Raw genomic sequence first — 24,685 nt, 5'->3', positions numbered from 1 at the left:
GTGTTGAGAGAAAGACCACCAGCCTGGAATTCTGTACCCTGCAAAATTCTCTCCAGAAGTGAAGGAGAAATGAAGACTTTCTCAGACAAAATTTGTAGCCAGTAGACCTGCCTTCAAGAAATGTTAAAAGTTCTTCAGAGAGAAGGAAAATGATACAGATGGGAAACCTGGATCTACATAAAAAATGGAAGAGCGTCAGCGAAGGAATAGGAGAAGGTCAATTTAAAACTTTTATTTTTCTTCTTAATATTACAGATAACAGTGTTCAAAGTAATAATGGCAACAATGCATCTGATATGATGCTTATGTACATATTACATGCACAGACAGACACATACGCTTATGTGTAAGTGAAATGAACTTTTATGTTTCTTCTTAATTGATATTACAGATAACAGTGTTCAAAGTAATAATGGCAACAGTGCATCCCATAGATGTGCTTATGGGCATTTTATGTACATGTATTTCAATTTCATCAATTAGAAAATTAGTTTTATTTCTTGTTACGTAAATGCCTATGTAGTATCTCAGTTTTGCCCTTTAGCTTACAAATCCTGATTCCCTGTTTCATGACAGAAAATGTTGGGACCCCCGGGCTAGAGCTCTCAGTGTGATGTTGGATCCCAGTGGTGCGAGTGGACATCCTGTCTGGTTCCCGACCCTGGGGGGAAGCGACCGGTCTCCCACCGCTGCGTGTGAGGCTAGCTGAGGGCTCCTGTGCGTGCCTCCATTAGCAGGAGGTGCTCAGCGCGTCAGGAGTGGATGCTGGATTCTGTCAAACGCTGCTTCTGCATCCGTGGCGATGATCGTGTGGTCTCTCTTTTCAGTTTGTCAGGACAGTGGATGACGTGGATGGATTCAGTGCCCAGCGCACTGTTACTTTTTATAAGCCTTTTCTCCCTCCCCTGAATTCCCATAACATCTTAGTCAAACCACTATTGTAACATTTAATTTTTACAAAAAATGAGATCACATTTTTTCTATAATGCTATGTAATCTGTCTTTATCAAAGCAATATGTTGTAGTGCTTGCTCCATGTCGATAGATATGATCCATATCATCTTCTTTAATGGCTGCAAAGGATTCCACTGAATAAATGGCTCACACTGCTCTCCCAGGTAGCCAATAAGATTCATCTTGCCTGTTGACTCTGTCAGTAGTGGATGGTAGTGGCATCTCAAGTGGAGTGTTGAGAAGGATTCTGAGGCTCTGTTGGCCTCATCTGGAAGTGTCTGCTGGGGCAGTTTGAAGCTGGCACGTGGTCAGCCGGGAGGTCAGCTCTGCTGATTGGCCCAGGCCCTGTTGGACATTTGGCTTTTAAATTGTTTCTGGTAGTTCAGTGTTCTCCATAAGGCTGCATCAACATCTGGATTCATATCTCCTTAGGGACTTGCCTGTTTATTTCCTTAGGATAGATTACTAGCAGAACTTTTGGGTCAGCAGTTAAGTTTTTAAATGTTTTTCATATATATGGCCAAATTACCTTTCTGAAAAGGTACCCCAATTATCATTTCTACACCTGACCTTGAGTATTGTTATTTTCAATGCTTTTTCATTCTGATAGGTGAAAATTAAAGAAATGAGAATTAAAACAAGGTGTTTGAAGCTGCACCATTTCCCCGTTGGATGTGAAGTCCTTCTTTTGCGTGGATCTGTGAGGCTGTTAGGTTAAACATCACCACCCTTTCTGGAGAACCATAGGAACGGCCTCGCACTGCCAGTCAGTGCGTTTCAGGCCTGGGCTCCTGAGCTGGCTTTTATGTGATTATGTAAAGTATTATTTCAAGGTGATCCCAAATTTTCCAGGCTAATCTTTGGTTCCAGTCTCTGATGTCACCCGGGGCCAGCCCGCAGCTCTTCAGCACTGAGAGGTGGCCCTCGTTTCCATCTGAGGCCGTTGCCACATGCGTTGGTTCGTTCCTGCACAGTCGGGCCTCTCACAGTGTCTGTGTAGGTCCTGGAAGGGATGGGGTGTTCCTGCTCCCTCCGAGCTCATGGAGACAGGGCGCGTCCCTGGGTAAGCTGCTCAGGGATCCATCCTGTTCACACAGTGGTTATGGGTCGTTGGTTTCGGCAGCTTAGGTCTAGATTTCCTGTGCTGCCTGCTGTGTGGCCCTGAGCTGACTAGTTGCTTCCTCATCTGGAGGTGAGCCCTTGAGTCACATGGGTGGGACTTCTACTGAAAGGCAGTAGGTAGCTGCCTTGTCACGGAATCGGCCGTTCCCCGGAACGTGCAGGGGTCCAGCCTCGTCCTGTCCTCTCACCACCTGGGCCCAGCGCCCACTCGGTGGCTGGTGTGCTGACCACCCAGGTTAGGGATCCAACAGACGTGAGCCCTGAGAAGGAGACCAGGCACAGCTCAGAGGGGAACCTTCCCCTGTGGTGGGCGTCTCCGTTTCCTCCCCAGGATTTGGGCGAGTTGTGACAGCCAGCCACGGACACCAGGGGGCACTTGTACCCACCGCCAGGCACGCTGGGCGGCTGTCCACAGCTGTGAGGAGCCCCCCACAGGTGTGAGGACGAGGTGAGCTCCGGGACGCAGGCTGCCTCAGTTGTCGTCCTTCCCTTAGGCGAGTGAGAGCTCCTTCGGGATCCCCTGGCGGCATCTCCTGGCAGGGGGTGTCCACTGTGGCTGTGACAGGACGTTAGGAGAGCCAGGAGCACCTGGGTCAGGAAGCTCAGCTGTGGTGGGAGGTGTCCTGAGTCTTCGGAGTAGCTGCCCTGGCATCAGCGGGTGACGTTGGATGTGCCACAATGAGTCTCCCTGAAGGTTCGCCTGATGCCACGTGATAGCTCAGTTTCAGACGCGTGGGCGGGGGGCATTGGTCAGGTCCAGGGAGGCGTCCTTCCCTCCTGCTGGACGGCCTCCCCCCATCTGCACAGCCTGCGCCGGCCCTGCTGGGCACAGTGAGACCGGAGAACCGCGCAGCTCCCACACCAGGGCGCTTCCCCCTGCGGGGAGCTGGCAGTGCTCCGGGACTCCAGGAGTTACAGTCCGATGGCCCCTTCCATTCACAGCAGCCTTCAGCACTTTGTAACCCCGGTCCATTGATTTCTTCACATGATATTTGTGAGTAGAGTTTTAATATAATTCATTGCCTACCTGAGATTAAAGATTGTATGTTAATTTTTAATAGCGGAAATGAGAAAACAGAGGGAATTCTACCACAAATTAGGCATGGAAGTGCCTGGAGACATCAAGGGGGAGACATGCTCTGCAAAACAGCACTTAGATTCCCATCGCAACGGTGAGTAAGCGTATGTGTGGTTATTGAGAAATTCAGGGGATTTTACTTTTCAGGCCTTTTCCTGAAGAGCTCCCTGGTCTTGTCACCCGCCGCCCCGCCAACGCAGTTTATGTCAAGAATAACAAAATTTTGTCATGGGAGTTGGGGGGTTGTTAGAACGTGAGGATTCTGTCACCGCTGGTGCTGATGGGAACATTGGATGGCACTGAGAAATGGGGTCACGGACAGGGGTCATACACTGGGGGTTGAAGCAACGTGGTGTGCGAGGGGGTCCCAGAAAGTACCTGGAGGTGGGGTGTGGAGGGATGACAGGAAATGTGAAAGGTGGGCTTCCTAAGACTCTTCACTTCAGTTTTGGTTGTTTTATTGTAGAATGGCAAAATAATTTGTCTTTGCTGTAAAATTAATGATATTTTAAAATCTGTGCATATTGTAACAAATTACTCAAATCTTTGATGCCATGGTATTCTTCTACTGGAACACACAATTCCTAGGAAATTTTAGGCACCCTGTGCATTTCTGACAGTCTGAGGATCAGACGAGCTCTGGCTGTCGCTGGGAAGGGTAGAGCACTGCAGACTCCGCTGGCGCCACGGCCCTGGGAAGGCAGGCCCGGAGGTGGCTGGGAACACATTTTGGGAATCCAGGAGTCCTGTCCCAGCCATTTTCCCTAAGGTGGAGTCTTAATTTTAGAAGTGGTGTTGGGACAGTGGCAGTTGTAGGAGTCACGCATTGCTGAGTGGGGTCGGTGAGGCATCAGCCTTGAGTGATGCTGGGGGAGCTGCTCTGTGCCCCGATCACGTGTAGCCGGCCCACGTGCAGCCGGCCTCAGCCTCCTGGGGCTCCCTCACTTTGAGGATCATGCATTCCAACCGACGCTCTGTAGACGAGCTCTCCTCTGACTCACATGCTCTTTATGGTGAAAACTCTCTTATTACACTCAATTTTTATAGCATTTTACATGTAATATATATATTTCTTTTCTATACAGTATATATAGTATACTGTAGAGTTAAATAAATAATGGTTTAACATTTTGGATTTCATAATACGTTATTATCTGTTTTTGCAAAAAGGTGAAACCAAAGCAGATGACAGTTCGAACAAAGAAACTACAGAAGAGAAGCAGGAAGAGGACAATGACTATCACAGAAGTGATGAGCAGGTAGACGATATTTCATTCTGTGAAGTTTAGAAAATTGTTTGCCTCCGTGCTTGCGTGCTGCAGTATGTTTCCTAAAACCGTAACTAAAGCAAATGCACTGGAGACCTCCCCGTGTGATGTTTTCTCCTTTAAAAAAGTAAAAGACCGAGAGAGTAGAGACCTTGAAATGTCAACACACTTTCTCCTGTTTCCTCCCAGCTCCTTACTTTCTTTTCTCCTTTTTTTAATTGCTAAAGTAATATGTACTGACTATAAAATATTTTAAATGTAAGAAAATGAGAGCTCCCCCTGCACACACCTAGGTGGCTCAGCTGCCCCCGGTGTCACTGCCTGGTTTGGTGCAGGCACTTTCTGTGCACAGGCCCATGTTGTGTAGAAGAGAGTGGAGTCCAGTTGTGTGTTAAAAGAACAGTGAAAACCTCACATCGAGGAATCTATTCCTACGTCGTTTACTCCATTATCAGATTGAAAGAGAAAGACCAAACACTCGAGATGTTGTAAAAGAATTTGTAAAATCCCACATCAATGTCTACAAACTTTTTACTATACTATCTTAGCTTATCGTCATACTTTGTAATGAAACAGTCATTGTCTCGTGACACCAGAAACAAGAGATGCCATAGTCAGCTGGGACTCAGCGTCACCTCGGAGGTCCTGGCCCATGCAGTGGGAGATGGAGGAAACAAGATGCGTGTGGGACAGGAATGCACTGTTCTCAGATCGCACCGCCGTCTGGCATAAGCCTAAGACAACCCACTGGAAGGCTGTTAGGACTTCCTGTGCTTGTTAAGGTGATAGGAGCAATATATAGTAGTCAGTAGGTAAGGGGGAGACCTTATTCACGTAACATAAAAACCTTAACATAGCCTAACAAGAAAGGTCTGAGGCCTCGGTGAAGACACAAAAACCTTATGGCAGAACGTAAGAGAAAAATCTCAATAATTGGATGTTCCTGGAGGGAAAGATTGACATTAAGATGTCAGTTCTCCCCAAATTAACCTCAGTGGCTGTGATTTTAACCGTTTATTGTGGAATTTAACCAGCTGCTTCTGAAGTTCATCTGGGAGACGAAAAGTTTAAGACTAGCCATGAAAACGAGGGGTATCAGCTGTATCAGAATATATATAATAAATATGTAATGTACGCACTCATATGTATTTATATATATTCTGAGATGCACACATCTATTTAGTAAAATGTACACAGACATACCTTCATATTCACGTGTACATATATTTATTAAAGATGTAATTAAAATAGTGTGGTGTGGGTACAAGAACACAGTAAGAGAGTCTTCATTTTCCGGCTTATATCCTTCTCTCCTGTTAAACACATTCCCGTGAGGCATCTGTGCTGATGTCCAGGCTGGGACCTGAGGCGGGCCAGGTCACTGAGAGGAGGGTGCAGAGTGGGCGAGGGCGCCCTCTGGGCCACGTTTCTCCCTGCCCTGGGCTCTGACCTGGTGAGTGCGGAGTCCTCCCGCCACCTCTTCTGAGTGATCACAGCAGTCCTCCACCTGGGAGGACCGGGGTCCACTCGGGACGTGGATTCGGGGTTGGCACAGCTGGCCACCCCTCCAGGCACAGGCACGAGCATCGAATGAAGGTATACACCGCATCCTTCTATGGCTCAGTCTCTCGTTGGGTTTTGAGTTTCCAGTGTTTATCGTGACTAATTTTTGCCTTTTGTTTTTTATCCCAAACATGCCTGAGGTTTGTCTCTTTGGTTGCTTCCAAAAGAGCCAATTTTCGGTTTTAACGGATCAAGTGTTGCTTTCTGAAAGCTTTTTCCTGGCCCTTCACGTAGGCCTTAGTCCGTTTGGTCGGATGCATTTAGGGCCATGTTTCCGGCCCCTCGGCTGCTCAGGAGGCTCCGCCAGCCGCGGCGCTGGTTTCCGGGGCTGGACCCGACGGCTGTGGTGCGCATCCTCCCCTCTTCAGACCCTCCTGTCAGGGTTGGCTCTTCCTCGACTTTTTCTCCTCTAGAGGTTTGGAAATGTCTCTCTGTGTTCCTCTAGTAGCTGCTCCTGAGTTTTCAGACGTGTCTAGATCTGCATTTCGTGTCAGTGTGTGGGATTAATCAGTATCCCTGATGTCTCAGAACAAGGCAAGGCTTTATTCTGTTGTTTTCTGACTCCCCTCCGCCAATCACTACCTGCCACCTTCCAGAATTCGTTCAAGTCATGTAAAGTTTGTTCCCAATCACTGCTGGTCATTTTTAATTTTATTTTACACGACTTTTATTCTAAGAATTATTGCCTGATGTTTTTCCTAGAGTTTTCACACAATGTTGACGATTGTTTAGATTTGACAAAAATGTGTGCTGTGTGGGCCTCTGCACACACGGTTGCCTTATCCAGTCCTCCTCCCCCTGGAGCCCACGTGCTTCTGTGGCCACCCTCCGTGGCCACGGGGAGGGGTGCACGTGCTACGCCCTCCGAGTTCTGCACATCAGCCTGGTCTTCGTTTCCCTACACTCGAATGGTAATTTGGCTGGGTACAGAATTCTAAATTCAAGTAACTTTTCCTCATAACTTTTAAGATAAGCTTTCCTTGGGGGCCGGCCCCAGGGCCAAGTGGTGAAGTTTGCGCCTTCTGCTTTGGTGGCCCAGGGTCCACTGGTTCAGATCCTGGGTGCAGACATGGTGCCCTCATCAGGCCATGCTGAGCCAGCGTTCCACATGCTACAACTAGAGGCACTCACAACTAGAATATACAGCTACGCACAGGGGGGCTTTGGGGAAAAAAAAAGAAAGATAAGCCTCAGTCACTCAGGTGAACTGATAAAATTGTGCTCTTTTAACAGTAAGCGTTAGAAAGGAAAAAGAAAAACAAATGAGAGAAGTATAAGCCACCCAAGCCCCGAGACTGCTCCTGGCCTGAATGCTCCTGTCTGCACGCCCTTCCCTGACAGGACTCCCCCCCCTGTCTGCACGCCCTCCCCTGACAGGACTCCCTCCCCTGACTGCACGCCCTTCCCTGACTGGATGCCCCCCCCCCCCCCCCCCGTCTGCATGCCCTCTCTTGTCTGCATGCCCTCCCCTGTCTGCATGCCCTCCCCTGACTGCACGCCCTTCCCTGACTGGACTCCCTCCCCTGACTGCACGCCCTTCCCTGACTGGATGCCCCCCCCCCCCCCCCCCCCGTCTGCATGCCCTGTCTTGTCTGCACACCCTCCCCTGTCTGCGCACCCTCCCCTGACTGGACTCCCTCCCCTGACTGCACGCCCTAACCTGACTGGATGCCCCCCCCCCCCCCCCGTCTGCATGCCCTCTCTTGTCTGCATGCCCTCCCCTGTCTGCACACTCTCCCCTGTCTGCACGCCCTCCCCTGACTGCATGCCCTCCCCTGTCTGCAAGCCTTCCACTGTCTGCATGCTCTACCCTGACTGGATGCCGTCTCCTGTCTGCATGCCTTTCCCTTGTCTGCATACTCTCCCCTGACTGGATGCCCTCCCCTGTCTGCACACTGTCCCCTGTCTGCATGCTCTCTCCTGACTGGATGCCCTCCCCTGTCTGCATGCCCTCTCCTGACTGGATGCCCTCCCCTGTCTGCACACTGTCCCCTGTCTGCATGCTCTCTCCTGACTGGATGCCCTCCCCTGTCTGCACACCCTCCCCTGACTGGATGCCCTCCCCTATCTGCATGCCCTCTCCCGTCTGCACACCCTTTCCCGACTGGACGCCCTCTTATGTCTGGATGCTGACGCTCGATGCTCCTGGGAACCAGACTGGGCTGCAGCCCCCAGTTTTTGTTCAACAGGGAGTTCAGAGGGGCTGCATCTCAGAACAGCAGCTGACTAAGCAGGTTGTGCGTCTGACCACCTCTGCTCTCATCCATCTGAGTGGCCCGTGTGCTCCCCTGACCCTGCTCCCCAGCGCTGCCTGGTGGGCTTGGCCCTCGCCCCGAGACTCGCCCGAGGAGCAGGCTTCCCAGGACGACTGGGCTCAAGCCCGCTTTCTCCCGAGGGAGACAAGCTCAGTAAGCTGCTGAGAGATGCCGCCGTGATCAGCCACTGTCTCGGAGAAGCTCTCAGCCAGCCATGCTGACCAGGTCTGCGCTCCCCCGTTTCAAGTCGCTCCCGGTACAGGCCCATCCCTTTCCTCTGGAGCTGAGTCGTGCTTTCCCCGTTTTGGAGTTTTGTAGGATTTCTCTTTATCCTGGGAGTTCAGAGATTTCCGGGAATTCATCTCTTCCATTATTCTTGTTGTCATTTGGGTTCCACCTTCCGTCCTGAGGACCCTGGACTTCCTTCTGCTCAAGGAAACTTCCTTGTCTCTGGGTGTCACCTTCTGGAACTCCTGATCCACCCTCCACCTCTCGTGTTTAATCTCCCTCATTCTCTGGTGGTCGCCTTCATCCTGCAGTTTTCCACCTTAGAACACAGGCCTCAGCGCCCCTGTGTTGGGGTGTCTGTGCCTTTTGTGGGTTAGCAGCCTCTTGGTGGGCATGAGGACCACCTCCAGCCAGTGCTGCTGTGCCAGCCCTGCACACACGATACCCCAATGGGGCCAGGTTTAGTATTTCCTTTGGCTGATAATTTCTGATTTGACTGACTGTGGTCAGAAAGATGGGTCTGATGGTGCTCAGGCCTGGACACAGACACGGACGCATGAGTGTGCGTGTGCCTGAGAAGGCAGGCAGCTCTCTCACGTAGCGTCGCCCCCATGGGCTGGACCTCACCATTTCTCATCATTCTGTCCATTTAAGTCTGTAACTAGGTGCTTTCAAGTTTGGAAAGTTTCCCATCCCTAGGGAGTTTTTTCCTATTAAGCTTTCTTTCTTAAAGTCTTACCTAATATTAGTACAGCTTTGTCAGCTTTCTTTTGATTAATATTTGCCTGGTATTCCAGTTTTGTAAATATCTTTCTTAAGTGCAACGATTTTTACAGCATAGACTGGGTTTTTTAAGAAAATCAAATCAGAAGATGCCTTTAGCTCACAACTTATTTTACATTCACAGTGATCTCTGGTGAGTTTGAGTTTATTTCTGCTGTCTTTGTGCTTTCCATTTATATTTTTATGCTCCCCCTTCTTGCCTTTTATTGAATTAGTAAGTGTTCTTTAATCTCTTTTTTGCCTGTACTTGGCAACGAATTGGCAAGTTGTATGAACTGCTTTTATTATTTTAGTGGTTATGAAATTCTAAAATGAATATTTACGTTTTTAAAAATTCCACGGTTTGTCTGAGTCTCTTTCTCTCTGCCGAGTGACACCAGGGCCATGCTCGCACGGCCTGGTGCCGCCCTCCTGCTTGGAGTGGGTCACTCGGTCCTCCTCATCTTCAGACGCAGACCGCTGCCCCTGGCTCCGGACCCGCCTCCCGGCTCCCGCTCCTCCCGCGTCGTCTTCCTCCCGGTCCAGGTTCTCTTCCTAAACTACAGCTCCCCCCAGTTATTTCCTGTTTTCATTTGCAAATAGCTTTATTTCATTCTCACTCTTGCATGATACTTTAGCTACTTATTTCCCGTCCCCACCTGGGCAAGCCCCTCCCCGCTAACGACCAGCGTGGAGACCTGCCCTTGCTGCCCTCAGCCGCCCACCGTGCTCCGAGGTGCGGCCACCCTGTCCAAGTGCAGGTGTCCTTGACTCTCTTTTGCTTCTGACTGAGGCTTTGCCTTCCTTGGGCCTCCTTTTTCCCCTGGACCTCCTGTGACACGGCTCTTAGGCTCTTTGGTCTGTCTCTTACCTTCCTTCGAGTTGTTATTTTAATTGATATCTTTGTCTCTATACTTCTTTGGGGTAATTTCCTCAAATTGATCTTTCAGAAAATTGATCTGTCTTCAGCTGAGACTAATCTGTGGTTCAGCCAGCCATTGAGTTTTAATTTCAGTGAGGATGTTTTTTATTTTCAGAAGTTATATTTGGTTCTCTCTTATACCTGCCTGTTCTTTCTTCATGGTGTGTTACATCTTTAATTCCTTCTTTTGTATGTAGTAATTTTAGACATACATATTTCATTAATTCCTATCTTAATTCCTATGTCTGAATTTTGGGGTCTGACTGTGCCCTTTCTTGTGGCTGCTCCTGGGGAATCTCTTGCTCGTGGAGCTCTCTCCTGCGTGGCCTGGGGTTGTGCATCCTGGGCAGGTTCACGTTTGTGTGTACCAGGCACCCTCGATCCTAGAATCGCTTTCACTTGGTTTGTTATCTTGCGGCTCCTTGTCGCACACCGTGCCCTTGAACCCACTGAACTGTTGAGCCTTCAAGAAGCAGCCATGACCTTTCGAACTTTGTGCCTTTGCTCATGGCTTTCCTCCATGCAGGGGACTCTGCCTCTCTAGTGAGTTTGCTCTGTCCTGTCAAGGCCAAGCGCGATGCTATGTCCTTCATAAATCCTTCCTCGACGCGTTCGGGCAGATCAGTGGCCCTGCCACGGTGTTTGCTGTGTGTCTTTCCTCATCTTGCTGGCAGAGCCCTCAGCACAGCCTGTGGGGATGCGCATGTGTCCACTGGCCAGAAGCTTTCAGAACAGGACTCCAGTCCTTGTCACTTTCACTCAGAGACCAGCACAGTGCCTACAGTGAATAAATAATTCTCGAGTTTACTTTAAAGTACTATGTTAATAAGACAGAGTTAACAGTGTTAGATTATATCTCACAAAATGACAAACAGTAAACAGATTTTAAGATAATGTGTGTAAAATGATTGAAGTGAAATTCTTTTTCTGCACTGTTGAGGGTAAAACAGATTTCTGATATCCAAAAGTGAGCTTTCTTAGGTTTGGTGGAGTCAGTAGATATCTGAGGAAGCCTCCGGAGAGCAGCCCATGGCGCTCCTCGCGGCGAGGCCTGCCCAGCTGTGTCCTTCTCTTTAAGGTGAGCATCTGCCTGGAGTGCAACAGCAGCAAACTGCGCGGCTTGAAACGGAAGTGGATCCGCTGCTCGGCCCAAGCCACAGTCCTACATCTAAAGAAGTTCATCGCCAAAAAACTTAACCTTTCGTCTTTCAACGAGGTAGTAGCTGCACCGTGAATAGAAACTGTAACAAGTCATTTCCTATTTGTAATAGTGATACTTCTAAAGTTCTTTTGATTGTTTTGGTTTTTGGGGGGCGTTTTTTGTTTTTCTTAAAAATTGGCACCTGAGCTAACAACTGTTGCCTATCTATTTTTTTTTCTTTCTGCTTTTTCTCTCCAAATCCCCCCAGTATGTAGTTGTATATTTTTTTTAGTTGTGGGTCCTTCTAGTTGTGGCATGCGGATGCCGCCTCAACGTGGCCTGACAAGCGGTGCCATGTCCGCGCCCAGGATCCAAACCAGCGAAACCCTCGGCCGCCGCAGCAGAGCCCACGAACTTAACCACTCGGCCACGGGGCCAGCCCCGGTTGTTTTTTTTCCAACAACTTTTTTTGAAGTTTTTTTTTTCTTTAAAGATTGGCACCTGGTCTGACATCCGTTGCCAGTCTTCTTTTTGTTTTTTCTTCTTCTTCTCCCCAAAGCTCTCCATACATAGTTGTATATTCTAGTTGTAGATCCTTCTGGTTGTGCTGAAGATTTTAAATCAGGAAAAAAATCTCTATTTGTCTTGCCTATCCCCGATAGCTTGATAGGAATAGCAGTGAGGGCCGTGGAAGGCCCAGAGACCATGACCGTGGGACTGCTGCTAATGGGAGAGAGAACGCCAAGGGGAGGAGGGTGATGAGATTGTTTAAAACATGTTAAAGGTTTTCACCACAAAGAGAAATTCTGTTCTTTAGCTTCACAAACGGATGGATGGATGGGTAGATGGGGGATGAATAGATAGATGGGTAGATAGATAAATACTTTCAGGTTGTGATCAAGGCTGAGAATAAGATAAACTGGTGGCCAGTGGTACACAGTGGGGTTGGGTGAGCACTTAGCTTAGGCGTCGTTGTGGGCCCTGGGGAGGTGGCGACACTTAGCTAAGACGTGAATTGTCAGCGGGAGCCAGCTGTGCATAAATCAATGTCAAGAGAAGGCGGCGGGGGCCTTCAACAGGGAATACATCATTTGAGGTATAGTTTTAAAGTGGTCCTCAGGCTGTGAGGAAAATGAATTGTTGATATGCAGAAATGGAAGCAGGAGAGGCCAATCGGGGGTGGGGGGCCTATGGCAGGAGTCCCAGGAGGGAGGGACCAGGGGAGCACAGTGAGGATGGAGACAGATAGATGGACTGCAGATGTGTTCCAGAGAGAGTAATGGGCTGAACAGTTGCCCCCAAAAAGATGTGTCCACATCCTAACTTCCAGAACCTGTAAATATAACCTTTTCTTGAAAAAAGATATTTTCAGATATAATTAAGTTAGGAATCTCATGATGGAATAATCCTGGATTGTCTGGGTGGACCGTAAATCCAATGACAAGTGTCCTTACGAGAGTGTGGCAGAGGGAAATTTGAGCCGCACAGAGGAGAAGGTGATGTGAGGACAGAGACAGAGATTAGAGTGCGGGGACCACGAGCCAAGGGACGCCTGGAGCCACCCGAAGCCACCCGAAGCTGGAAGAGGCAGGAAGGAGCTTCCCCAGCGCCTCGGAGGGAGGACCCACCCCTGGTCTCAGACTGCTGGCCTCCACGTCTGAGAGAAAGTAGATTCCTGCGTTTTAAGCCATCAAGTTCGTGGTCCTTGGTCTCAGCTGCCACAGGAAACCAGAACAGATTTTGGTACCAGGAAGCAGAGTGCTGCTGTAACAAACACCTGAAAATGTGGAAATGACTTTGGAAGTGGATAATAGGCAGAGGCTGGAAAGATTCTGAGAAACACAATAAAAAAAGCCTAGATTGCCTTGGAGAGACTGTTGCTGGAAACTGGGTCATTAAAGATGATTCTGATGATAGCCCAGAAGGAAGTGAGGAATGTGGTAGAGAAAGCTTCTGTCATCTTAGAAGGGACATATCGCCACAAACAGAATGTTGGTAGAAATAGGAAGAGTAAAGACACTTCTGATGAGAACTGATATGGAAAAGAGGAGCATAGTGTTGGAAACAGGAAGAAAAGTGATCCTTGTCACGTGATGGGAGAAAGCATGGCCGAATTATGTTCTCCAGTTGTGTGGAAAGTAGAGCTTGGAAGTGATGAGCTTGGAGATTTAGCTGAAATTTCCAAGCAAAGTGTGGAAGGTGTGGTCTAGTGTCCTCTTGTTGCTTGTAATAAAATATGAGAGGAGAAAGATGAATTCAGGCAGGAACTGCTAAGCAAAAAAGAACCACCACCTGATGATTTGGAAGATTCACAGCCTGTTCAGATTGCAAAAGATGGTGATATTAGAAGTTCCGCTGTTAGGGAAGCATGCTCTGGAGAAAAGGCCAAGGGTATGGCAGCACAACCTTCTGAAGAGATTAGTTCTGTGACTCATAGTGGCTCAACCATCTCACAGAACCTGGGAGTGGAGAAGAGTTATCCAGGAAAGATCTGTGGAGAATCTTCACATCTATTGGCCTGGATTCGTGTTGTACATGGAGACCCACAAAGTTGTTGAGAATGTTGTATCAGCAGAAATGTCCCCAGCTTGGACTGAAGGGGTCAGAGACAGGAAGAAATGAGAGAAGACTTATCAAATTTCCAAAATTCTGCATGCAGGAAATAGACTGATAGAGCCACTTGGCTGCAAATATGAACTACCCTTCAAGAAAAGGGAACAGTGACTCCAAGGGCAGAGCCTTGGGCCCAGAGGGTGAGGCCATCGTGGGCCCAGAGGGCAGAAACTCCGCCCACAGTGGTGTGTTCTCAGATCTTGAAACTTCATGGATTTTTCCCTGCCAGATTTCAAACTTGCTTGAGACCAGTGACCCCTTTATGCCTAACATATGTCCCTTTTGCAATAGGAATATCTATCCTGTGCCTGTCCCACCATTTATTTGGGAGCAGATAACGTGTTTTCTAGTTTGCAGGTCCACAGCTAGAGAGGAATTTTGCCCCAGGATGGATCATACCCAGAGTCTCACCCAGACCTGATTCATATGATTTAGAAGATAAGACCAGGGACTTTTGAGCTGATGATATCTAGACGAGATTTTGGAATTTGGAGTTGATGCTGGAATGGGTTGAGATTCCTGGGGATGTTGGGATGGGGTGAATGTATTTTGCATGTGGGATGGATGTCGATTTTGAGAGGCCAGAGGCAGACTGTAGTCCGTTGAATGGTGGCTCCATTAAAAGATACGTCCATTTCCTAACCCCAAAACATGTGAATGTGACTTTATTTGAAAAAAGGTCTTTACAAATATGTTAAGAATCTTGAGATGAAGAGATCATCCTGGATTATCTGGGTGGGCCCTAAAGCCAATGACAAGGGTCCTTATAAGAGAAAGGCAGACACAAATTGTCTCAATAGATTTTAAAAGATAAATATCATACCAAGTATCTTCTCTGACCACAATGGCATAAAGTTAGAAGTGAGTAACAAAAGGAAAACTGGAAAATTTACAAAATTGTAGAAATTAGCCAACTCATTTTTAAACAACCGGTAGATCAAAGAAGAAATGAAAGAGATGTTAGAAAATACTTAGAGACAAATGAAAACAAAACACAGTAAAACCAAAATGTATGAGACAGTGAAAGCAGTGCTAAGAGAGAAATATATTATAGCTATAAATGCTTGCATTAAAAACAAGAAAGATCTCAAATTAACAACCTAAATTCACAGCATAAGAAACTAGGAAGAAGGGAGCCAGCCCCATGGCCAAGTGGTTAAAGTTCCACACACTCCACTTTGGCAGCCCGAGTTTGAGGGTTCGGATCCCAGATGTGGACCTACTCCACTCATCAGCCATGTTGTGGTGGCATCCCACATACAAAATGGAGGAAGATTGGCACAGATGTTAGCTCAGGGCTAATCTTCCTCAATTAAAAAAACAGGAAGATTGGCAATGGATGTTAGTTCAGGGCAAATCTTCCTTACCAAAACAAAAACAAAAACCTAAACAATAACAACATCTCCTTCTTCTGGAATTAAAAAAAAACTAGAAAAAGAACAAACTAAACCCAAATAATAAATATTATAGCAGAGATAAGCAACATAGAGAATAGAAAAACAATAGAGAAAAATCAGTGGTTCTTCAGAAAGATCAACAAAATGACAAACTTTTAGCTAGCTGGACTAAGAAAAAAAAGAGAAGGCTCAAATTACTAAAATCTGAAATGAAAGGAGGGACATTACTACTGATTCTACAGAAATAAAAAAGGTTATAATAGAGTGCTGTGGGCAGTTGTACACCAACAAATTGGATAGCCTAGGTGAAACTGACAAATTCCTAGAAACACAGAACCAAGACAACTGAATCACGAAGAAATAGAGAATCTGAGTCCTGTAACTAGTAAGGAGATTGAATCAGTAATCTAAAGTCTCCCAACAAGAAAAGCCCTGGACCCAGTGGCTTCACTGGTAAATTCTACCAAACAAGTAAAGAAGAACTAGCACCAATCCTTCTCAAACTTTTCCAGAAAATTGAACAGGAGGGAACCCTTCCTAATTCATTCTATGAGGCCAGCATCACCCGATACCAAAGCCCAATAAAGACACCACAAGAAAAGAAAACTGCAGACCAATATCCTGTATGAACATTGATGCAAAAATCCTCAACAAAATACTAGCAAACGGAATTCAGCAGCATATTAAAAGGATTATACACCATGACCAAATGGGATCTATTCCTGGAATGCAAGGATGGCTCAACATATGAAATCGGTAGGTGTAATACACCACATTAACAGAGTGAAGGAAAAACCATGTAATCATTTCAATTGATGCAGAAAAAGCATTTGACAATATTCAACACCCTTTCAAGATAAAAGCGCTCAACTAGGAAGAGAAGCCATAGATGAAAGTAAAATAAAATAAAAGCCCTGTGTAGAAACCCACTACAAGCATCATGCTGAGTGGTGAGAGACTGAAAGCTTTTTCTCCATGACCAGGAACAAGGCAAGGGTGCCCACTTTCACCCCTTCAGTTAGGCAAGGAAAAGAAAGAAAACACATCCAAATCAGAAAGGAAGAATTAAAATTTCTCTGTTTGCAGATATGATCTTATATGAAGAAAATCCTAAAGATCACACACACACACAAACCATTAGAACTAGTAAATGAATTCAGCAAGGTAGCAAGATACAAAATCCACACAGAAATCAGTTGCATTTCTGTGCACAAGCAGTGAACAATCTGAAAAGGAAATGACAGAACAGTTCCCTTCACAAGAACATCACCAAGAATGAAATACTTAGGAATTATCTTAAGCAAGGAGATGAAAGACTCATACAGTGAAAACCACAAAACATTGCTGAAAGAAATTGAAGAAGACAGAAATAAGTGAAAACACATCCCAAGTTCATGGCCTGGACATAATGTTGTGGAAATGCCTGTAGCACCAAAGTGACGCATGGATTCAGTGCGACTCCTATCAAAATCCCAGTGAGGGTTTGAAGAAATTCAAAAACCATCTAAACTTCATGCAAAATCTCAAGGGACACAAATAGCCAAAATAACCTTGAAAAAGAACAAAACTGGAGGACTCACACTTCCTGATTTCAAAACCTACCACAAAGCTATGATAATTAGAACAGTGTGGTACTGGCGTAAGGACAGACATATAGACCAAAGGAGTAGAGTAAAGAGCCCAGAAATAAACCCTCACATATACGGTCAGATGATTTTTGACAAGGGTGCCAAGACCATTCAATAGGGAAAAAACAGTCTTTTCAACAAATAGCACTGAGAAAACTGGATATCCACATGCAAAAGAATGAACTTGGACCCTTACCTCACACCTTGTATGAAAATTAACTCAAAATGCATCAAGGACCTAAACATAAGACCTAAAACAATAAAACCTTAAAAGAAAACATAGGAGAAAGCTTCGTGACATTGGTTTTGGCAGTGACTTCTTGGATGTGACACCAAATGCATAGACAACAAGAGGAAAAAGAGACAAATTGTACATCCTGAAAATTAAAAAATTTGGTACAAAGTAGGAGAAACTATTTGCAAGTCATGTATCTGTTAAGGGATTACCATCTAGAATATACAGAGAATTCCTAAAACTCAACACAAAAAAAAAAAACCTGATTCAAAAGTGGGCAAAGGACTTGAATAGACGTTTCTCCAAAGAAGATATGCGATTGGGCAATAAGCACATGAAATGATGCTCAACATCACGAATCATTAAGGAAATGCAAATCCAAAGTACAGTGAAATACCATCTCACACCCATAGGATGGTTGCTGTAGAATAAATAAATAATGTGTTGTCAAGGATATGGGGAAACTGGAACCCTGTGCACTGTTGTGAGGAGTGTAAAATGGTACAGCCACTGTGGAAAACAGTATGGAGGTTCCTCAAAAAATTAAACACAGAATTACCGTATGATCCAGCAATTCCACTTCTGGGTATAAACCTGAAAGAATTGAAACGGTCTCAAAGAGGTGTTTGTACACTCATGTTTACATCAGCGTTATTCACAGTAACGAAAGCTTGGAAGCAGCCCAAGTGTCCATCAGCAGGTGAATGGATAAACAAATATGGTCCATCCATGCAGTGGAACACTATTCAGCCTTAAAATGGAAGGAAATCCTGCAATATGCTACAACATGGATGGACCTTGAGGACATTGTACTCAGTGAAATAAGCCAGTCACAAAAAGACAAACATTGTAGTATTCCACTTCTATGAGATCCTAGAATAGTCAGATCCACAGAGACAGAGAGTATGGTGGTTGGCAGGGACTGGGCTGGGGTGGGTGGGGAGATGGGGAGTCAGTGTTCAATGAGGAGAGTTTCAGTTTCACAAGATGAAAAAGTTCTGGAGATGCATGGTGGTGATGGCTGCACAATGTGAATGTGCTTAATACCACTGAACGGTGCACTGAAAAATGGTTAAGACGGTAAATTTTATGTGCATTTTAGCACAATTTTTTTAGAAAACAATCAGAAGGAATGAACTATTGACACACACACACCCACATACACACAACGCTGACAACACCAAATGGTGACGAGGATGTGGAGCAACAGGGACTCTCACTCGCTGCTGCTGGGAATGCAGAAATGCTCTCACCATGCGATCCAGCAGTCACGCTCCTTGGTATTTGCCCAAGGGAGTTGAAAACTCATGTCCACACAACACCTGCACACAGATGTGTATAGCAGCTTCATTCATAACTGCCAAAACTTGGAAGCAACCAAGATGCCCTTCAGTAGGTGGGTAGATCAGTAAACTGTGCTCCATCCGGACAATGGAATATTATTCAGTGGTAAAAATAAGTGAGCTATCAAGCCATGAAAAGACATGGAGGAACCTTAAATATGCATGTTACTAAGTGAAAGAATCCAGTCTGAAAAGGCTACACACTGTATGGTTCCAACTCTATGACATTCTGGAAAGGCCAAAACTATAGAGACAGTGAAAGATGAGTGGGTGTCAGGGTGTGGGGAGGGAGAGCAAATAGGCACTGTGTGGTGGACACACGTCATTATACACTGTCTGGACCCAGAGGAGGCACCACCCCAAGAACGAGGCTCCTGAGAGCTCTGGACTTGGGGTGATGCCGGCCTGTCCACCTGGGTTTGCCGACTGTAACAGATATGCTCTCTGGTGGGCCATGTTGACAGTGAGGGGTCATGTGTGAGGATGGGGTAAGTGGGAACTCTGTACCCTCTGTTCAGTTTTGCTGTGAACCTAAAACTGCTCTAAAATAGTCTTTTTTAAAAAAGAAAGGAAAAAGACCATCTGGGGAGCATATTACCTTTTTCCACTGAGGTGAGAGGGACAAACTTGGCCAAGAGGTGGACTGAGGTGGGGAGAGTAGAAGGACAGGGTCCTCTTTGTGGGGGAGCAGCCTAGGGGCTGCAGCCCGTGGCAGGGGGATGTCATGGCGGATGTGGACCAAAGCTCCCAGTTGGCAGGTGTGAACAGAGGCCCCCCAGTTGGTGGGTGTGGACAGAGGCCCCTCCTCTTGTTGGCAGGTGTGAACTGAGGCCCCCCCAATTGGTGGGTGGGGACAGAGGTTCCCCCCAGTGGGCAGGTGTGGACAGAGGCTCCTCAGTTGATGGGTATGAACAGAGGTTCCCCCCCGTGGGCGGGTGTGGCTTAGAGGCCCCTGGTGGGCAGGTGTGGACAAGACGTCCCCAGTGCTCTGTGTGCTCCCAGGTGGGATCAGAAGGGCCTTCCGAGTCCGCCCTCCCACCTGTGCTGCCCAGAGACAGGCATGTGGCTCCATAGCTGACAGAAACATCTGTGGGGGGCCTGGAAGAATTGGTACAGACCAGTGGCCTGTGTCCCAAGTGCCAAGCCCTCAGCCCCCTGACCGAAGCCTTCTTCTCCCGCCAGCTGGACATTTTATGCAACGAGGAAATCCTGGGCAAGGACCACACACTCAAGTTTGTGGTTGTCACAAGGTGGAGATTCAAGGTGAGAGTTGTCTCCTTGTAATGATGTTTTGTTTGATTTTCAGAATCCGCTATGAATGGCAACTACTTTTCTGAGCATATTTTTATCTAAGAGCCTAGAAATGACAATTCAGTCACAGGACTGTCGTCAAATGCAGTCACTCTGAAACCATCAGCCCCAGAGTCAGCATGGCCCAAGGAAGGTGCAGTTCCCAGGCAAGCCTGGCAGCGCCCGGCCCAGGCTCCGACTCACTCCAGCCCTCCTGGGCGAGGTGACCAGTGTCCTGTGACGATCTGGGGAGGGAGTGGCCGCTGCAGTCAGAGGGTACCCCTCGAGCCTTTGGAAGCAGGGGGCGAGCCAGGGCTGACCTCGAGCCTGGGCTGAGGGTCCAAGGAAGCAGGAGGTCCAGAGAGAAGGGGCAGCATCAGTGGAGGAGTGCCGGGTTCCCTTGGCCACAGAGCAAGGGGCTTGTTCCTCTCGGCCTCCGCTGCGCCTGACTGCGCGTCACAGCCGAGGCGAGTGTGTCCCTAGCATGTTTGGGTGGCGTCGTGGCCTGTGTCTTCTCGTGCCCCCGCTAAGAGCGACTCTGCTGGCTTGTCTTACAGAAGGCGCCGCTCCTGCTGCACTACAGACCCAAGATGGACTTGCTGTGAGCGCCGGCAGCACGGCAGGAGGCAGCCTCGCACCCGGGGCCAGTGAGCGCGGGGGCAGGACCACGACCGCGCTGTGGAATGTTGCCTCCGGGTGTCGTGTGGACCAGACTTCTGAATAGAGAATATTTATAACTTTTGTATGAGAGAATTCCCACTCAGCCAGACACTACCAGCACCACGTCGCAGGTGATGAAGCGCTCCACCGTCTCGCGCAGCTCGGCCGCGCTGCTGTAGCTTCGGCTCACGGCTGGAGGGCGGTGCAGTAAGGCACATTCTGTCCTGACACGCAGGACCTTTGCTCGCTTCCCAGGTCTTGAAAATCTTGGTCATTTCAGTTTAGTTTATAAATTAAGTTTCACGATAAGCCTCAAAAATACTTGTATGTTTATTGAATACTTCCTAAGTTATTGAAAAAATATCTTTTCATGGTGAATGATATTTATGTTGCCTTTAGCTTCCTGAAGACTGCGAAGATATATAAAAATTTAATTTAAAAGCATACCAAAAGAGGTTTCCATTAATATTATGAGTCAACCATGGTATTTACTTTTCCACAGTTCAAAACATAACGAGGCCAAGAGCTCCCCTGACTCGCCTCGTGCGGTGTGGTGTCCTCAGCCCCCATAGCTCCACCGACACGCTGGGGGCCAGGCAGCCCTGTGGCGGGAGAGACTCTGTCCCGCTGCCCCCCGAAATGGACACGGCTGAGACTTGGTGCTCACCGTCCCTGGCACGCCCAGCTGGTAGACCAGAGGTCGTTTGTCCAGCTTACTGCTGGTCTGTTGAACAACTGTTGTGAAAAACGGCTTTTATTGAACAGGGCACAGATTGTTCCGTGCCATCGTTTAATCTCCTACTCATTCTTTCCCATTTTCATTCTGCTGAAGAGAGGTGGTGGCATTTGTGGAGGGACTTTTCCATCAGACGAGCGGTGCCGCCCTGCGAGGGCGTCTGCTCCGGCAGCTCCAGGTGTGCAGACGCCTGGTTCCCACCACGTCCACCCTCCCCTCCTCTCTGCTCATGGAAAGAGCTCGCACACTTCGTGGCTGCTAATGGGCCAAGCACAGGAGCAGGGGGGTAGCGGAGTGCCCGGGGGAGTGCGCCGTGCGGCAGCAGCTGCTTGTCCAGTGACTTGATGACCTATAACGCCGGTCACAGGCAGCACACACTCGGTTACCCCCTCCTCCTCCCAAATGTTAATATGTTTGTGGATTTAGAGAATAAACTGCCAGCACATAGATATCTGTTACTTTAAAATGGTGTAAAGGCAAGAATGAGGAGACAGGACCAGTCCTCTGGAGCCGTCACAGTCGTCCTGGAGCTTCCTTGTCACCTCCGTCCGTGTGTCCTCTGACTTCCCAGTGAGCTTCAGGTCCTCCTCCTTTTCTGGTGGGAGTGGCTCACCCACCGCCCTTGTCAGTGGACAGGTCTCTGATGGTGGCCCCGAGGGCTGGGTTTTCCAGGAAGTATTTCATCTTAGTGACTAGAATCTTTTCTTGAATTTGCTTTGAAAGTTAAAGTTGCGCTCATCAACATTCAATTTTGTTTGTTTTCTTCTGCTTCCTGTTTTACATACATGAATGTCAGAAGCAGCTACTGAGACCTAGTCTAAAGGATGAGAAAAACATTCAAATTAATTCAGTCCAAGTGATTTTAATGTAAGGTCTTTTAAAAACATAAAAACAACTTCTTTGTTAGGAATTGATCAAAATTTGCCTTTTTATTTAAGCCCATTAACTGCCAGTGGTGTTTGAATTTTTCAATTACCTAAGCTTGCTGTTCATCCAAATCACATTTAGAGTTATTCTACACAGTTTAATGAGTAGATGTGTGTGAGTAAATATTACCTGTCTACCTCAAAAGATACCTTACTGCTGAAGCATTCTGTAAAACCACGTTATCACAATGCAGTTTTAAGTGTAACATTAGAATTTAGGTATTTTCCTGTGTGGTGAAAGTAAGGAAGGATTAAACAGTATGAGCATCCAAATTCAAATAAAATTAATTCACAGTTCAGATTAAACTTAATATCGCTGTAATAATCTCATATTATATATTTGTAACTTTGTAGCTATCTTTGAAATCACTTGAATTTGCTATGGTGCTAAGTTGATATATTTAAATATACAGAGAGGTGGAGATAAGTCAGAGCCAGTATTAACATCTCCAGCTGGTTGCTGACCGCTCTTGTGTGACCCGCTTTTGTAATCGTGTTAACCTGATGAAACCTCAGCAGCAAAAGTACCTATTTTTCTAAGATGTCCTCCTGCAGACCGCCTTCACTACAGGGCGATCCCTGGTGGCCTCCGGCCGCTTTGGTCTGACGCGGCCTTATGAAGACTGCAGCCTGGTGAACCCTGCCGTCGGGAAGCTTCAGGGGTCTCCTTCATTTTGTCATGCTTTCATTTAACATCAAAAGCCTGAATTTTATTTTTTCCAGCATGAAAGCCAGGATCAGTTACTGATTGGACCCTCTGAAGGTTTTAGCAGTGGAGTTGCTGTGGAGGAGTTTCACAGCTGCTGTGCTGGGGAGACTCGTGCTGTTCAGCTCCCGCCCCACATCGCTGTCAGCACCGGTGGGACCCTCGCTAGACACCGTTTTCATGGAAATAGAAAATTCAGATAGAATATATAATATTAAATTTAAGATTTGGGGGGTTAAAAAAAACTTTATAAAATTATTTATTCTATTTTAAGCCTTCTATCGTATTTTCCCATCCAATCGTTTGGTTTCAGTGGTCCAGCTTTATTTACAGGCATATAAAATGAAATTGTGAGATGTTTTGCAAGCTTCTTCTTTTTACTTTGAGTAGCTTTTAATTTGTATGTTTTTGTTTTATATGGATGAAGAGCATTGTTTATGCTTTTGTGCAATAGGTTCCAATATGCGTTTATTAGATGTTTAAATTGCAATGTAGCATCTATTCTGCTAAATTGAAAGGGAATGTAGGTGGAACTTCAAAATATATACATTCAGCTATTTGGTTTTTCCTTTTTCATTGTTGCTATTATAAGAACACAGTTATCATCAGGATTGTGCGTGTGCCTGTGCAAGAATACCTGTCAGCAATATTTAAATATAAGTGACGGGGCAGGCAGCCGTGAAGTGATGTGTGGCGCCATCGTAGGCCAGCCTCATGGCTGCCCGGGGTTTGTGCCCTCGACCCGCCTGCTCACGGCCCTGGATGCACCACCCCCGTAGGACCCCACACGTGACGGTGCTACTTCCCCGGGGCTCCTGAGCCTCCAGGCTCGGCCTCCGATGCCTCCTCGTGGCATTCCAAGTCTTAGAAATTCGTTTGGTTCTTTTCTCAAAGCGCACAGGATAGTGTTTTACAGTGATTTGAAATGTGTCATTGGATAGGAATGAGCCAGCTGATGTCTACGTTGTGCGTGAATATTCAATGTGCTCTCCAAATATTGAAAATAAATTTAGTGCCGATAGCAAAATCACAAAAAACCCAGTTTCTCTGTTTCCTCAGGAAATCATTTACACTCCACCGCATCACACGTGACCTTAGCCTGATAAACCAGTGTGTTTCTCTGCCTTGGTATTTAAACACACTCAGTAAATATCAAACTACAGCGTAGTCTTTACAAAGATCCCATCCCTGCCGGACGGGCAGTGCATGGCCAGCCCGGGCCAGGGCGTCGTGTGTAACTCACCACGTCCGCGAGCACATCTGAGGATGGACTGCAGTGTGGGTGCCCCCAGCGTGTGTAGCATTAGTGTAAATGTCTATCCAGCAACATAATTGGGTGTAAGAAAACCATTTTCCCAAAGGATGTGGGTTCAGGGTGAGGTGGTGCTGAGCCGCCCCGCCATGCGTGGCAACGTGGAAGCTGTCGCAGTTTATGAAGATGACAATGCAGATACATATTTTTGACTGTTTAATTTGAAAGTTTACATTTTTTATGCTTTGTGTTGGTGTGTAATTTTTGTACTCGGTGGCTAGTTTTTGTCTAAAATCTTTTTTGGAATATTGCTTAAACGTTTTGATTTTATGATAGTGAAGCTTGTATTCAGTGTTTTGCCAATTAATATTATATGCTTGTAATAAAAGCAAAAGAAAAACTTAACTCAAATTCTTTCCGCCTGGAAATTTATTACCTGAAGTATTTGTGAGAGTATTTGTACAGTAGAGGATCAGACGGGGTAACAAACACGACAGCTGTTGGTGCGGACTGCAGGCACGTGTGTGCACATGCACACACCACACGCTCCGTGCCCGCCGCGCCCATCCTAAGCGCTCACAGCTTAGCTACCGTGGTCACTTTGCT

General features: G+C 46.9%; 1 protein-coding gene across 2 annotated transcripts in view; it reads left to right on the top strand.

Moving 5' to 3' along the window:
- The window catches only part of PCGF3 (polycomb group ring finger 3), a 66,940-nt gene extending 42,456 nt beyond the window's left edge, over positions 1-24,484 (top strand). For both annotated transcript variants that reach the window (XM_014832180.3, XM_014832182.3), the window contains exons 7-11: positions 3,138-3,248; positions 4,325-4,413; positions 11,231-11,368; positions 19,692-19,772; positions 20,357-24,484. In XM_014832180.3, coding sequence (XP_014687666.1) covers positions 3,138-3,248; positions 4,325-4,413; positions 11,231-11,368; positions 19,692-19,772; positions 20,357-20,404 — 467 coding nt within the window. In that variant the 3' untranslated portion in view covers positions 20,405-24,484. The remainder of the gene's footprint in view (positions 1-3,137; positions 3,249-4,324; positions 4,414-11,230; positions 11,369-19,691; positions 19,773-20,356) is intronic.
- Positions 24,485-24,685: the final 201 nt, after the last annotated feature.

The sequence above is a fragment of the Equus asinus genome, chromosome 3 (assembly GCF_041296235.1).
Source record: "Equus asinus isolate D_3611 breed Donkey chromosome 3, EquAss-T2T_v2, whole genome shotgun sequence".
In the NCBI taxonomy this organism is placed as follows: Eukaryota; Metazoa; Chordata; class Mammalia; order Perissodactyla; family Equidae; genus Equus; species Equus asinus.
Note: the sequence above shows the minus strand (reverse complement) of the source record. Positions and strands in the feature narration are given on the sequence as shown.